Source organism: Panthera leo, chromosome A3, assembly GCF_018350215.1.
Source record: "Panthera leo isolate Ple1 chromosome A3, P.leo_Ple1_pat1.1, whole genome shotgun sequence".
Lineage (NCBI taxonomy): Eukaryota > Metazoa > Chordata > Mammalia > Carnivora > Felidae > Panthera > Panthera leo.
Window position 1 is genome coordinate 99,133,858 of NC_056681.1, and position 14,388 is coordinate 99,148,245.

At 39.5% G+C, this 14,388-nt stretch overlaps 1 protein-coding gene across 2 annotated transcripts in view; it reads left to right on the forward strand.

Moving 5' to 3' along the window:
* The window catches only part of DNAH6 (dynein axonemal heavy chain 6), a 242,122-nt gene that overhangs the window by 158,677 nt on the left and 69,057 nt on the right, over positions 1-14,388 (forward strand). For both annotated transcript variants that reach the window (XM_042932835.1, XM_042932838.1), the window contains exons 47-51: positions 7,343-7,495; positions 8,759-8,899; positions 10,219-10,461; positions 12,983-13,150; positions 13,865-14,100. In XM_042932835.1, the coding sequence (XP_042788769.1) occupies positions 7,343-7,495; positions 8,759-8,899; positions 10,219-10,461; positions 12,983-13,150; positions 13,865-14,100 (941 nt within the window). The remainder of the gene's footprint in view (positions 1-7,342; positions 7,496-8,758; positions 8,900-10,218; positions 10,462-12,982; positions 13,151-13,864; positions 14,101-14,388) is intronic.

Below are 14,388 nucleotides of genomic sequence, written 5' to 3' on the forward strand. Positions count from 1 at the left end.
GCGTAAATATTTTAAATTATTTTAAATTAAGTACAATCATAAAATGGGAAAATATTTTTAACATCGGTGACATGCAGTGAATTTATACCTGAATATGTTAACATTTTTTACAAATGAGAAAGGACCCAGAGTCAAATGTATATACTCCACCAGCTTTGGCCACCAGCAGTGCCTGCCCTGGTCCCTAGCTGCTCAACCTGGAGGCACAGCTGGGGACGCCAATAGCCCTTGCAGCCACTGTGACCCCCCCTGCAGCGCTCACCAAGGCACACATACTGTGGATCCCAGCAGCCGCCTCAGCCGAAGAAACATAACACACTCGTAGGCCCAGCACCACTACCCATCCCCACACTTGGTGCCCTGCACCTCTAGACCTGGGGCTACAGCATGCTCCATTGTGCCCCCACCTACACGTGAAAGTCTGCCCTTACTGAATTCAGTCCATAAAGTCTGGAAGAGGGAACTCCCTCAAACATGCATACACCTACATAAGGCTACAGATATCATGAAGAACCAAGGAAACACGACCCCACCAAAGAAATACTGTAAGCCTCCCGTAACTGGCCCCAAAGATATGGAGACCCAGGCATTGTCGCACAAAGAACTCTAAACAATTACTCTAAAGATGTTCAGAGAGCTACAAGAGAACACATGTAAACAATTTAACTATAGCAGGAAAATAATACATGAACAAAATGATGGAGAATGACATCACCAAGACCACAATATAGGTCATTCCTGACATCACTCTCCCTCACACGAACAACCTACAATAGTTATTCATGGACAAGACACCACTGAGGGAACCCTAGGACACAGGGCAGAGGCTGAACCACTCCCTGCACCACAGGGACCAAGACAGACCACATTAGAAGGGTAAGTGGAGCAGCCACAGACTGATCACATTGCCCCTCCCCCAAGCCAGCACACCACCACCCCAAGAGGTCTCCCCTGAGCCTACAGTTCCTCCAGTGGAAAGAGAGAGTCCGGGGGGAACATCCAGCTCCCCTTGCATTGTGGGTCACTTCTTGTGTATTCCACTCCAGTCTCACATCACAGGGATCTCAGGGAAACCTGAAGGACTTGACCGCAGAAAATCAGATTGTGGTGGAGAAGGCAGCGTGGGCTTGCAACCCCCAACACCTGGCTCTTGGCAGTCTGAGTTCCTACCTGCAGTGCCCAAACAGTAGTCCCAGCCAGCAGTTTTGTGCAGTATGACCAGGGAACTCAGCAGAATCCAGGGCTTCCTGATTCAAGGTCCTCAAACAAAGAGCCTTGCTGGCCCTGGAGCTCCCCCGCCGCACCCAGGCAGAGGAGCTGAGTCATAGCCCTACACACCACTGGGGTGTAACTCCCACCCCTGCCCAACTGGAAAGCTTGGCCTGAATGCCTGGGAAGTTGTATAGACCAGCAACGATCAAGTGAAAAGTAGAGCAAGCAGAGCTGATCATCCGCAGAGCAAAGCCAGTGGCCCCATACAGAAAGGGGACTTGGGGGCACAGGTTGGCCTGAGTCAAGACCACAAAGAAAGTGCCATTCTGGCACTGGAGCCAGTTCTCTTGCTCCACCCTGGTGGAGAAACTGATTTGTACCTCCACCCATTGCTGAACACAGCTTTTAGCCCACCTGACCAGGGAACCTGCCTGGCCCATCCAACAGCCCTGCTCCCTGTCTACAAAGCAAAACCAGTGGTTTCATCTGGTCAGTACACAGCCTTGCTTGAGTTAGGTTCCCAAACAATGAGCCATGCAAGCCTTGGACCCACTCTGCGGCCCTACCAGGAGAGGAAGCTAATTCATAGCCTTACCTGCTGCTGAGTATAGTACACAGTCCCAACCATCTAGGAAGCCAGACCACAGAATCTAGGCAACCACACAGCCCATCCTACAGCCTTGCTTGGGCAGAGAACCAAGTCAGCGTCCTATCCAACTATTCTCACCCAGCAACACCCCACCCCCAACCTCAGAGCTTGGGCAGTGGCCTTGCCCCCAAGTAGACCCTGACAGCAAGTCCCACCTGCTCAAGGATTACTAGCTGACATGTCCAGAAACCCAAACTAAGCAGAGTGGTGAAGAACTGCCTCTGTCACAGCAAACCTATAAAGTCTCGAAGAGGAGACCACTTACTCAAATGTGCAGATACCAAAGTAAGGAATCAAGGATCATGACACCAAAGAAAATGAATAGAGCCCCACTAACTGACTCTAAATACTAAATAAATGGAGATCTATGAACTGTCAAACAAAGAATTCAGAATAATCCTCTTAAAGAAATTTAGTGAACTATAAGAACACACAGATGACTAAACAAAAATGGGAAAAGCAATGCATGAACAGAACAAGGAGGTGAACAAAGAAAAAGAAACCATCAAAAAACCCAAACAAATCCTGAGCAAAAAAATTTAATGGAGAGCTTCAGAAGCAGATTTGATCATGCAGAAGAATCAATCACTTAAAAGACAGGATGTTTGAAATTATCCAGTCAGAGAGGCAAAAAGAAAAAAGAATGAAAAAGTTTACAAGACCTTTAGGACATAATGAAAAGAAATAATTTCCCAATCATGGGAATTCCAGAAGAAAAGAAAGAAAAAGGAACAGAAAGTATATTTACAGCAATAATGGCTGAAAACTTTCCAAACCTGGGGAGAGAAATGGACATCCAGATTCAATAGGTTAAAGCCAAACAGGGCCACTCTGAGACCCATTATAAGTAAATATATATAAAGAACTCATACAAATCAATAGCAAAAAAAATTCAATTTAAGAAAATGGGCAGAGGATCTGAATAGACATTTTTCCAAAGAAGACATACACATGGCCAACAGGTACATGAAAAGATACTCCAGGGCACCTGGGTGGCTCAGTCGGTTAAGCATCAATTTCAGCTCAGGTCATGATCTCACAGTTTGTGGGTTCAAGCCCCGCATCAGGCTCTGTGCTGGCAGCTCAGAGCCTGGAGCCTGCTATGGATTCTGTGTCTCCCTCTCTCTCTGCCCCTCCCCTGCTTGTGTACTATCTCTCTGTGTCTCAAAAAATGAATAAACATTCTTAAAAATTAAAAGAAAAGTAGAGATACTCCACATCAGTAATCATCAGGGAAACGTAAATCAAAACCACAATGAGATGTCACCTCACACAATTTATGCCAATAAATTAGATAACCCCGAAAAAATGGATAAAATCCTAGAAACATACAAAGATAGCTACCATGGCTATCATCAAAAAGACAAGAGAGAACAAGCATTGGCAAGGATGTGGAGAAACGGGAACCCTATGCACTATTGGTGGGAATGTAAATTGGTGCAGCCACTATGGAAAATAATATGGAGGTTCCTCAAACACTTAAAATATGGAGGTTCCAGAACTACCATATCATCCAGCCATCCCACTCCTGGGTATATATACAAAGGAAATGAAAACAGGATCTCATAGAGATATCTGAACTCCTATGTTTATTGCAACATTATTCACAATAGTCAAGATATGGAAACAACCTAAGTGTCCATCAATAGATGAATGGATAAAGAAGATATGGCATATACATACACATACACATAATGGAGTATTACTCAGCCATGAGACAGAAGGAAATCCTGCTGCTTACAACGACATGGATAAACCTTGAGGGCATTATGCTAAATGAAATAGTGGACAGAGAAAGACAAATACTCTATGATATCACTTACATGAGGATCTAAAAAAAGCCAAACTCATGGAAACAGAAAGCATAGTGGTTACCAGGGGCTGGGGATGCAGAAAATGGTGAGAGGTTGGTCAAAGGGTACAAACTTCCAGTTATAAGATGAATTAAGTTCTAAGGATCTAATGTACAGCATGGTGACTATAGTTAACAATAATGTATTATATGGGATGAGCACTGGGTGTTGTATGGAAACCAATTTGACAATAAACTTCATATATTGAAAAAAAATAAATAAATAAAATAAAAAATTTAAAAAAATAATGTATTATGTACTTTAATGTTGCTAAGAGAGTAAATCTTAAATGTTTGCACCACAAAACAAAGAAATGGTAATTATATGATGTGATGGAAATGTTAACTAACGCTTCTATAGTGGTAATCATGTTGCAATATGTAAATATAATAAATCAATACATTGTATGCCTTAAGTTTATACTATGTTATATGTCCATTAAATCTCGATAAAGCTGGAAAATAAATACAAATACAGTCTTTTTCAAATGAAAAGGAAAAGACAAGCCCATCAATAGAAGAAATATAAAAATGTAATAAAATGCAAATAGAAAGTTCCTTTAAAAAAAGAATTCAAGGGCTTTAAAGACCTGAAAAATGTTCAGCCTTCCCAGTAACCAAAGAAATTTAGGTAAAGATAAATGCCAGGGGTTGGCCTTGCACATTGACAAAGGTTAAAAATCATAATATTCATTGTTGACAAAGACGTCGGAAAACAGGCCTTGCATAGAACTCACCAGTGAATTAGCAAAATCTTCTAGAAGGTAGTAGCAATATGTAGATAAAGTCCTTAAATTACTCTTACTTATAATTACAGCTGCATACAAAGTTGTATGTGCAAGAATATCTATTGCAGTATTTTAAAATAATGGGGTATCTGGGTGGCCTAGTTGGTCTTTAAGCATCCAACTCTTGATTTCTGCTCAGGGCATGATCTCACGATTAGTGAAATTGAGTGAGTCATTGGACTCCACACTGGCAGCATGGAGCCAACTTAAGGTTTTCTCTCCCTGTCTCTCTGTTCCTCCCCTACTTGTACATGTGTGCGTGCATGCTTTCTCTCTCTCTCAAAATAAATAAACTTTAAAAATAAAATAAAATAAAATAGCAATTAATCTGAAATAGCCTTATTATTCACAAGTTATTTGTGGTATAATTATACAATAGGACACTGTAAAAAAATTAAAATTACTTTGTAGAAATATACACATTAATTAATGTGAAAAATGTTTATGATGTGTTGTTACATCATAACACATATACAAATCATCTACCATATAGGTTCTTTGTCTTAATATATATCTAAACAGATATGCTGTATATACGATTTGAAAATGTCTGGGTCATGGGATTGTGAGTTATTGTTTTTTATTTTCTTAGTTGTGTTCATCAGTAGTTTCTTATTACTCTGATATTAAAATATTTTTATATAAGCTTAATGTTGCTTTTAAAACTCCAAAAATAAGATCAGACTGTCTTGCTCCACTTTAAGCAAACAAAAGGCTATTATACTCTGTTAAAAGCCCCAATCAATCTCAAATGTTCTATGCTAATGGAGAGTAAACATAACCATAATAACTAAAATTAATGTGTGTATATATGCATGTATATATATATATATATATATATATATATATATATAACTATTATAAATATGAGAAGTTGAGACAAGCAAGATGTTAAAAATAGAGTTTAATTTGCTATTTCTAGCAAATACAAAGTAGAAATAAGTGTGTTTAAATAATATGAAGAATATAATTTCTAAGCTGGAATTGATGGCTATATACTATAATTATATTTTACAAAGAAAGTAAATATTTTCTAGTACTACTGAGGGTTTACAAAAATTGGCCATATGTTAGGTTTAAACAGATTTTCAATAAATTCAAAAAAGCATAAACTATGCTGATAACATCCTTTGTCCATGCTCTAATCAAAGGGAAATTAATGATGTGGCTCAGCACTTTAAAACATTTATATAAAGAATTCCTGAGTCAAGAACATCAGAATTTAAATCTCTATTTTAGAGAACAAGGAAATGAACTTAATATACATAGAAATCTGTGTGATGCAACCAAACATTTCTTAGGATTAAATTTATAGATTTGAATAAAAAATTAGAAACTACATAAATTAGGGGCACCCGGGCGGCTCAGTCAGTTAAGCTTCTGACTCTTGATTTCGGCTCAGGTCATGATCTCACAGTTCATGAGATCGAGCCCTCCCCATGTCCAGGCTCTGTCCTGCAGCATGGGGCCTGCTTGGGATTCTCTCTCTCTCCCTCTCTCTTTCTGCCCTTCCCCCACTCGTGTGGCTCATGTGCATATGCACTCTTTCTCTCTCTCTCTCTCAAAATAAATTAATAAACATTAAATAGAAAAAGAAGCTACTTAAATTAGTTGACTTAAAATTTTAGGAAAATAAAGGTCACAAGGAAGAGCAAAAATAAAAAAAGCAAATAATAAGATAAAGGTAGAAATAAGTAAATTATGACAAAGAACTAGTGTTTGCTCTTGGGGAAAATTAACAAGACACAATTATTCCAATTTTAAGAAAAAAACAAAAAGTTACAAATGAAGAAAATAAAGTAACAGATACTTTGTCATAGTTAAATAATAGGACCCAAACTTTTTTAAAACTAAAAAGTTAACTAAAACAAAAGGATAAATGATAGATTTTTAATATTTGCATCAATTATTAGAGGCAAAGGTTTATTTTGTAATATGAAAATTACTCATTCAAATTTAAAAGTAAACTCCAATATATAAATGATTACAGTTTGAACCGATCTTGTAAAGTTTATTTATCTATTTTATGAGCGAGACTGTGAGCTGTCAGTACAGAGCCCAACATGGGGCTTGATCTCACAAATTGTGAGATTATGACCTGAGCCAAAACTAAGAGCCAGACACAACCAACTGAGCCACCCAGACACCCCTGAACATATATTTTAATGGAAAATGGTAAATGTGGAATCACATTTGCCCTTGCTAATAATCAAAGAAATGGAAATTAAATTCTCCCAAAGCAAACATTTATACTCCCTAACCTTGTAAAAATAAATGTTAAAGGTTCATGAAATCATATTTGAGTTGAATGGGAAATTTAAAATCTTTCAAAATCCAGAAACTATTCATGCATTTTAATGGCTAGTCTCCCTCCTGGGAGTTTATCCCCAGGAAACAACACAACTGGGGAGGAAAATTATAGTGCTACATATGTTCTTAAAATGTAAACAAAACTGTGGACCATTTAAGTCTATGGGAAAATGTGGCACATCAGCTCTATAGTATGTTATGCTATACGATAAGTACTGTACAGAGCCATGGATACATATTTATGAGAAAAGTTAGCTGAAAGAGGGCAGAATATAAAATGTTTACACGTATTACTTGAACCATGTAAAAGACGAATGCCTTTTAAGAAACAAAACAGAAAGGAAAAAGGAAAAATCAATTACTTCTATATTAAAATATTAAGATTCTAATTTTTAATATTATTTTCTCTTAAAGATAAAATTAACTCAATGTGGATTTTGATTGAATATTTGCTTTACAATTTACAAGTAATAAATAAAAAATCTAAACTGGTTGAGTGAATTACAAAGATCACTCTGCTTTCTTCCACAGATTGTAGTAGAAGAATTCCTAGAAGATATAAATAACATCCTGAACTCCGGTGAAGTGCCCAATTTATTTGAAAAGGATGAACTGGAACAGGTTTTAGCAGCCACCAGACCACGAGCGAAAGAAGTAGGAATTTCCGAGGGGAATAGAGATGAGGTAGGACACAATGGTGATAGGCTTTACTAAAACACAAAGTTGTGTTAGCCTTTTTTTCTTTTTCTTTTAATGATCTACATCTCCCTTTGAGGAGTCCCTGGATGGATTTTTGCCCCGAATATAATTGTCTTCCTTTGTAATTCTATGTATTTTACTTCCTACATTCGAAGCATTGCTACACCAGACTTCCAGAGAGATCAGTGGGAAGCAGAAAACAGAATCCCTACTGCCCCATGGATGTCAGAGCCTTGTCCAAACAGGACAGTTTGCCTTATCCTTCTTTAAACACAGATGTATTTCACACGTCCTCAGTGCCCTGCCTGAGGAATCCAGTATTCTGGATCCCCTTGCCTATTCGCAAGGTTATAGCACCTAAAACAGAAATGGATTCCCCCACCTCTCCCCAGCCAGCCCCATCTCGGAAACAACCCAGCTCCTGTCCTCTCCCGTTTCTCCACCACGGTGCTAGATTCTGTGCACTGCCATCGGTCTACCCTAGTGTTTCCCCTTGCTTCTACACCTTTAATTTTTTTGACCATTCTTTCTTATGTGTTTTCTTCTGTATCCTTTCGTGAGATCTCTTCTGCTAGGTCAGGGCTTCTAAGTACAGACAGCAGGGTCTACTTCAGCTGACGTAAGCAAAAAGGGCTTTATCTGAGGAACACAGAATCACTGAGAGAGCCCAAGAAAGGGACTCTAGGCTAAATTCCTCAGAACGAACATGAGATGCAATTGGTAGATGTCAGCGGTCAGGGAAGCTGCTGAAGCAGGAAGCCACTGAACCGATCAGCATGTTGCTGCTTCAGCTGCCAGCTCCAAAGCCACGTGACCCCAGCCAGGTCAGAAAGCGGTGGAAATAAGGAGCCACATCAGAGATAGTTCTCCGGGTCCACGCCCCTTCTGCTAGACTCTGCACCTGCACATATAGTGGCTACCTTGCCCCGTCTCTCTTTCTTTCCGTGCCTTCTACCCCAAAGCAAAAACCTGTATGAATACCTCTCTCCACTTTATTCTAGGAGCCTCCTTAAATACACTGATGAGAAGGACCTACATCACATCCAGAACCCAAGTTGCAATGGAGTCCACAAAATGTCATTTTTAATCTTTCCAGAGGGGTCAGAACAGACATTGAAAAAAACAGTTCACATATCTACTACACTAACGCCAGTTTTATCTGATATTGGTAGACCCAGAGGCAGTAGCTAACACTTGTTGTCATTGTTACTTCACCCTTATTTTAAATTGAAAAATATCTTTTGTCAGGTGTTTCAGCACTTTATCAGCAGAGTCCGTCAAAAGCTGCACATCGTTCTCTGTATGAGCCCTGTGGGGGAGGCCTTCCGGTCCCGGTGCCGAATGTTCCCATCCCTTGTGAACTGCTGCACTATTGATTGGTTTGTCCAGGTTGGTGACATCCCAGGATACCTCTTTGGGAAGATGGATTCACTTGGTTTTAAAGGGGTAACACATTGTCCAAGAATAACTCAGGTGTACCTGCATTGGCTTTAAAGCCCACTAGGAATTTACTCATATACAAGGGATAACTATGATAGTCATTGAACAAAGGCTAAACAGAATTTCTAAAGGAAGAGGAGACTATTGAATTTAGCAATGTAGAAATTATTGGTCATCTTGACAAGAGCGGTTTCAGTGGAGTGATGAGGAGAAGGTTCAAGAGAGAAGAGAGGAGAGGAATCAGGCAGTGAACGTAGGCAACTCTTTCAAGGAGTTTTTCCCCGAAAGAACACCAAGAGATAGCTAGTAGCTACAGGGGTACATGAAGTGAAAAGTGTTTTTAAGTGGGAAACACAAATAACACATATGTGTGCTGCTAGAAACGATCCAGAAAAGAAATCTGTTGATGGAGCCAATGCCAATGCGTAGGCAAGAAGAGATGGGATTGAGTCATCAGTGCAGGGGCTGGTCTCCGCAGGGAGCATGCACAGTGTAGCCCAGAGAAACAGGAAGGAGGGCAGAGTATATGAGCACAGAGACAGGGAGATGGATAGATGTGGGGGTGAGAGCATGCTTAAGTTCTGTTTTCTTTGCTTCTGTTTCCTTTGGTGATGTGGGAAGCAAGGTCATCAGCTGGGAATGAAGTGGAAAGAGGAAGTGTTAGCAGTCTGTAGAAGCACTTATGGGCTGCACCAAGAACCCACTCAAGCCAGCTGTCACGAATTTAAAGTGAGGCCAATCGGCATGGTTGTGTGTTTCTCTCTAGCCATGCTCCACTACACAGTCACAGACATGGGGTAACAAAGAGTTGTATTTGACCAAGTTTCAGGTGAGCACAAAGAAACAAGAAAGAAGCAAAGAAGTTGAGGCGAAGAGGAGGGTGATTATAATGATGGACCCGAAGTCCTGCATGATGTAATGGACCTGCGTAATAAACAGAGTAAGGACATGAGGTCCTCGTATTGTATGTGATTGTATTCATGGAATTATTCCGAATACACCCAATCATTTATTCATTCAATTAACAAATACTGGTTGAACAACTTCCAAGTGCCAGGCAGTGTGCAGATAGCAAATGCAGACCCAAACCCCCCTCTAGTGAACCCAGCCATTCAGTTCATTAAATATTATAGACATGAGGAGGAGTTAGTTAGGTAAAATGGGGGACAAAGCAAGGAAGAGTTCCAAAGAAATACATTTTCTTACTTGTTAAAATGTACACTGTAGAAATGAGCAACCGATTTTCCAAATTATATCTTTATTTACAGTGGCCTAGAGAAGCACTTCTTTCTGTATCAAAGACATTTTTCTCCAGCGTTGATGCTGGAAAAGAAGAAATGAAAGAAAAGCTTTCCCTCATGTGTGTGAACATTCACTTGAGCGTCTCCAATATGGCAGAACGCTATTACATGGAGCTCCGGAGACGGTACTACACAACGCCCACCTCCTACCTGGAACTCATCAATCTTTTCCTGACTATGCTGAGTGAAAAAAAGAAGCAGTTGGTTTCAGTAAGTTTAATATTATCAAAAAAAAAATTTTTTTTTTTTTTGCTTGAAGTCAAAACTTGCCAGAATGAGTGGAAGATCTACATACCATCTTACCTGCTGGAGCCTTCTCTATCCTGACATGTGCCCTTAACAACCCACAGCAGACAAAAAAAGTGTCTCATGCTGTCAGCCCAAAGACCTTCCCCTTCCTTGATATTTATATTTTTTGTACTGTCATTTACATGAGTGTGCCTCAGTAGTAGTGAGCATCAAAGGTAAGCAGTGAATTAGACATCTCTGTAGTATTTAATAAGAACCTTTTGTTAAGCAGTAGAGATGGAGTTTGCTGATCTATCGTGTGTCAGTATTTCCCATTAAGAGCAAGGACTTCAGGGGCACCTGAGTGGCTCAGTCAGTTAAGTAACTGACTCTTGGTTTCAGTTCAAGTCATGATCTCATGGTTCGTGGGTTCAAGCCCCACATCAGGTTCCATGCTGACAGTGTGGAGCCTGCTTGGGATTATTTCTCTCTCCCTCTCTCTCTGCCCCTCCCCTGGTCATGCTTGCTGTCTTCTCTAGATAGATAGATAGATAGATAGATAGATAGATAGATAGATAGATAGATATAGATAGATATCTATTTTTTTTTTTTTTTTAAAAGAGTAAGGACTTCAGTGTCAGCCAGGCTATATACAACTTATGTTCTGCCTCTTTCTTGCTACACAACCTTGAGCACATTTTGTAACTTCACTAGGTCTTAGTAGAAAATAAGGATAGAGGGGCGCCTGAGTGGCTCAGTCAGTTGAGCATCCAACTTTGGCTCAGGTCATGATCTCACAGTTCATGAGTTCAAGCCCCACATTGGACTCTATGCTGACAGCTCAGAGCCTGGAGCCTGCTTAGGATTCTGTGTCTCCCTCTCTCTCTCTGCCCCACCCTTGTTCATGCTCGCTCTCTCTCTCTCTCTCTCTCTCTCTCAAGAATAAATAAACATTAAAAAACATTTAAAAAAAGAAAAAAAGAAAATAAGGGTAGAACTACCCTATGACCCAGCAATTATACTACTAGATTTACCCAAAGGATACAAAAATGCTGATGCAAAGGGGCACATGCAACCCAATGTTTATAGCAGCACTATCAGCAATAGCCAAAGTATGGAAAGAGCCCAAATATCCATCAACTGACGAATAGATAAAGATGTGGTATATGTATACAATGGAATATTACTCGGTGATCAAGAAGAATGAAATCTTGCCATTTGCAACAACATGGATGGAACTAGAGTGTATTATGCTAAGTGAAATAAGTCAGTCAGAGAAAGATAAATATCATCTCATTTCACTCATATGTGGAATTTAAGAAAGAAAACAGATGAACATAGGGGAAGGGAAGGAAATAAGATAAAAACAGAGAGGGAAGCAAACCATAAGAGACTCTTAAATACAGAGAACAAACTGAGGGTTGCTAGAGGGGTGTTGGGTGGGGAGAGGAGCTAAATGGGTGATGGGCATTAAGGAGGGCACTTGTTGAGATGAGCACTCGGTGTCGTATGTAAGTGATGAATCACTAAATTTTACTCCTGAAGTCATTATTACACTATATGTTAACTAACTTGGATTTAAATGAAGTAAAATAAAATAAAATAAAATAAAATAAAATAAAATAAAATAAAATAAAATAAAATAAAATAAGAAATATCTATATCCACCCCTTGGATTGTTGTGGAATTTAAATAAAATACTGTTTGCTAAGTACTTGGAATATGATCTGACACACATGAGGTGCTCAGGAAATAGTGGCTGCCATCATCATCACCACTTTCAGGCTATTAACCTGAAATTTTCAACACTTCAAACAAAATAAAAATAGAAGTATATACCATTAAGATATTTTTAATATTTTTCAGAGGGTTTTTACCTGGTAAATAAATGCATGCTTTGTATAACAACTTGATAAATATTTTGAAACCTGTCAGTTTGAACCAGACTTTCTGACTCACCTTCAAAAACTAGTTATTCCCAGTGTTTCCTCTACCAGGTACCACCCATTGATCCTAGTCAAAAGTTCCTGACCACTGGGAAGTAGGGTTCAGATCCAGCAACCAGAGCTAAGTCCCCAGAACACTGTCTCCTAGAACACTGACAAGTTCTCAGCTCTGTCCACCCATCTTGAGGAAACAGGTTCCTAGATATGTGGCCTCCAGGAATTCCTGTCTGAACTTGTCCCTCGTTCATTCAGCATGCTGCCAAGCTGCCCAGCTGAGGGGATAAAAATAATACAGTAGGGGCCCTCAGCCAGCCCACAGTCGAGTGACATGCCAACTGCTGTGACTAGGGGGCATGGATCCAGACTCACCATGGTGAATGTCACGCTCATTTCCTAGAGTTCTGTTACCTGAAGATTTCTGTATGTTCACAGTTTTAAGCATTACAAACTGATTTACCAATTCTGTAGATGTAAAATTCTAGTACATGAGTAAGGGATGCCAGGAAACTTACAGTTTGTAGTTATAGTTAATAACAGATATTTTTATTGTCATCTAGGCACGTGACCGGGTGAAGAATGGTCTCACCAAGCTATTAGAAACCAATGTACTAGTAGATAAAATGAAATTAGAGCTTTCAGCTTTAGAGCCTATCCTTTTTCAAAAATCACAAGATGTTGAAGCCCTGATGGAAAAATTGGCAGTGGATCAAGAAAATGCCGATCAGGTATGCTATGTTAACCGACATTGTGGGCGAGAAGGCTTTGACCACCAACTTATCGCGTATATATCATGCATGAGATTGGATTTTTTTTTATTTTATATGTAATGAAAATAATTAAGTGATAGATTTAGCAATGCTTTTAAGTTGTAAAAAATCTACCCTCCATAAATACATTCTCCCTGAGAATGAGAGAACCCAATGAGTAGACAGAGGATGGTGAGAAAAGTACCCCCCACAAATAAAAAGGAACAGATTCATCTCCAAAGAAGGAACCGTTTGTTCCAATAATTTCAGCTCAGTTATCCTATCAACGTATAAGATGGACGAAGGAGGGCATAAAATGCAACATAGCAAATTCTCTTTCATTATTGGTATAATCCAAAGGGGCAAATATGACTCATTATCATTGACTTTGTTTTTAAACATTGAAATTCAAATATTGAGGGACGCCTGGGTGGCTCACTCAGTTAGGCATCCAACTTCGGCTCAAGGAATGATCTTGCAGTTTGTGAGTTTGAGCCCGCGTTGGGCTCTGTGCTGACAGCTCAGAGCCTGGAGCCTGCTTCGGATTCTGTGTCTCCCTTTCTCTCTGCCTCTCTCTCTCTCTCTCTCTCTCTCTCTCTCTCTCTCTCTCAAGAATAAGTAATAACATTTTTTTAAAAATTAAGAAAAAAACAAATATTGAACCCACCTAAGTAGATGTGTTTCAATGGCTAGGTCCGTAGCATTGTGCAAGAAGATGAAGCGACGGCAAAAGTGAAAGCTGAAGAGACCCAAGCAATAGCTGATGATGCTCAAAGAGACCTTGAAGAAGCTCTACCTGCACTTGATGCTGCTAATAAAGCACTGGATTCCTTAGATAAAGCAGATATATCTGAGATCAGAGTTTTTACAAAGCCCCCAGATATGGTCATGACTGTTATGGAAGCAATTTCTATTCTCTTGAATGCCAAGTGAGTAATTCAGAGTCACATGTTCCCAGAATGTATGGTGGAATTTCCTTGGTGTTTTTCTACATTGTCATTAATATGTTCTCATTCTCTTTTCCACCTTCTCATGGATGTGGTCAGTCATTCAACAAATGGATTCAACAAGCATTTTTTGGAACATCTGTTTTGTGCTAGATGATGGAAGATCTGAAGCTCTTCTCTCTGAGGCACATATAGTATAGTGGGGAGACAAACATGAAAAATAATAATTTCAAGACATGTGAGATTTGCATAGTAGTAGGAGTTCAAAAA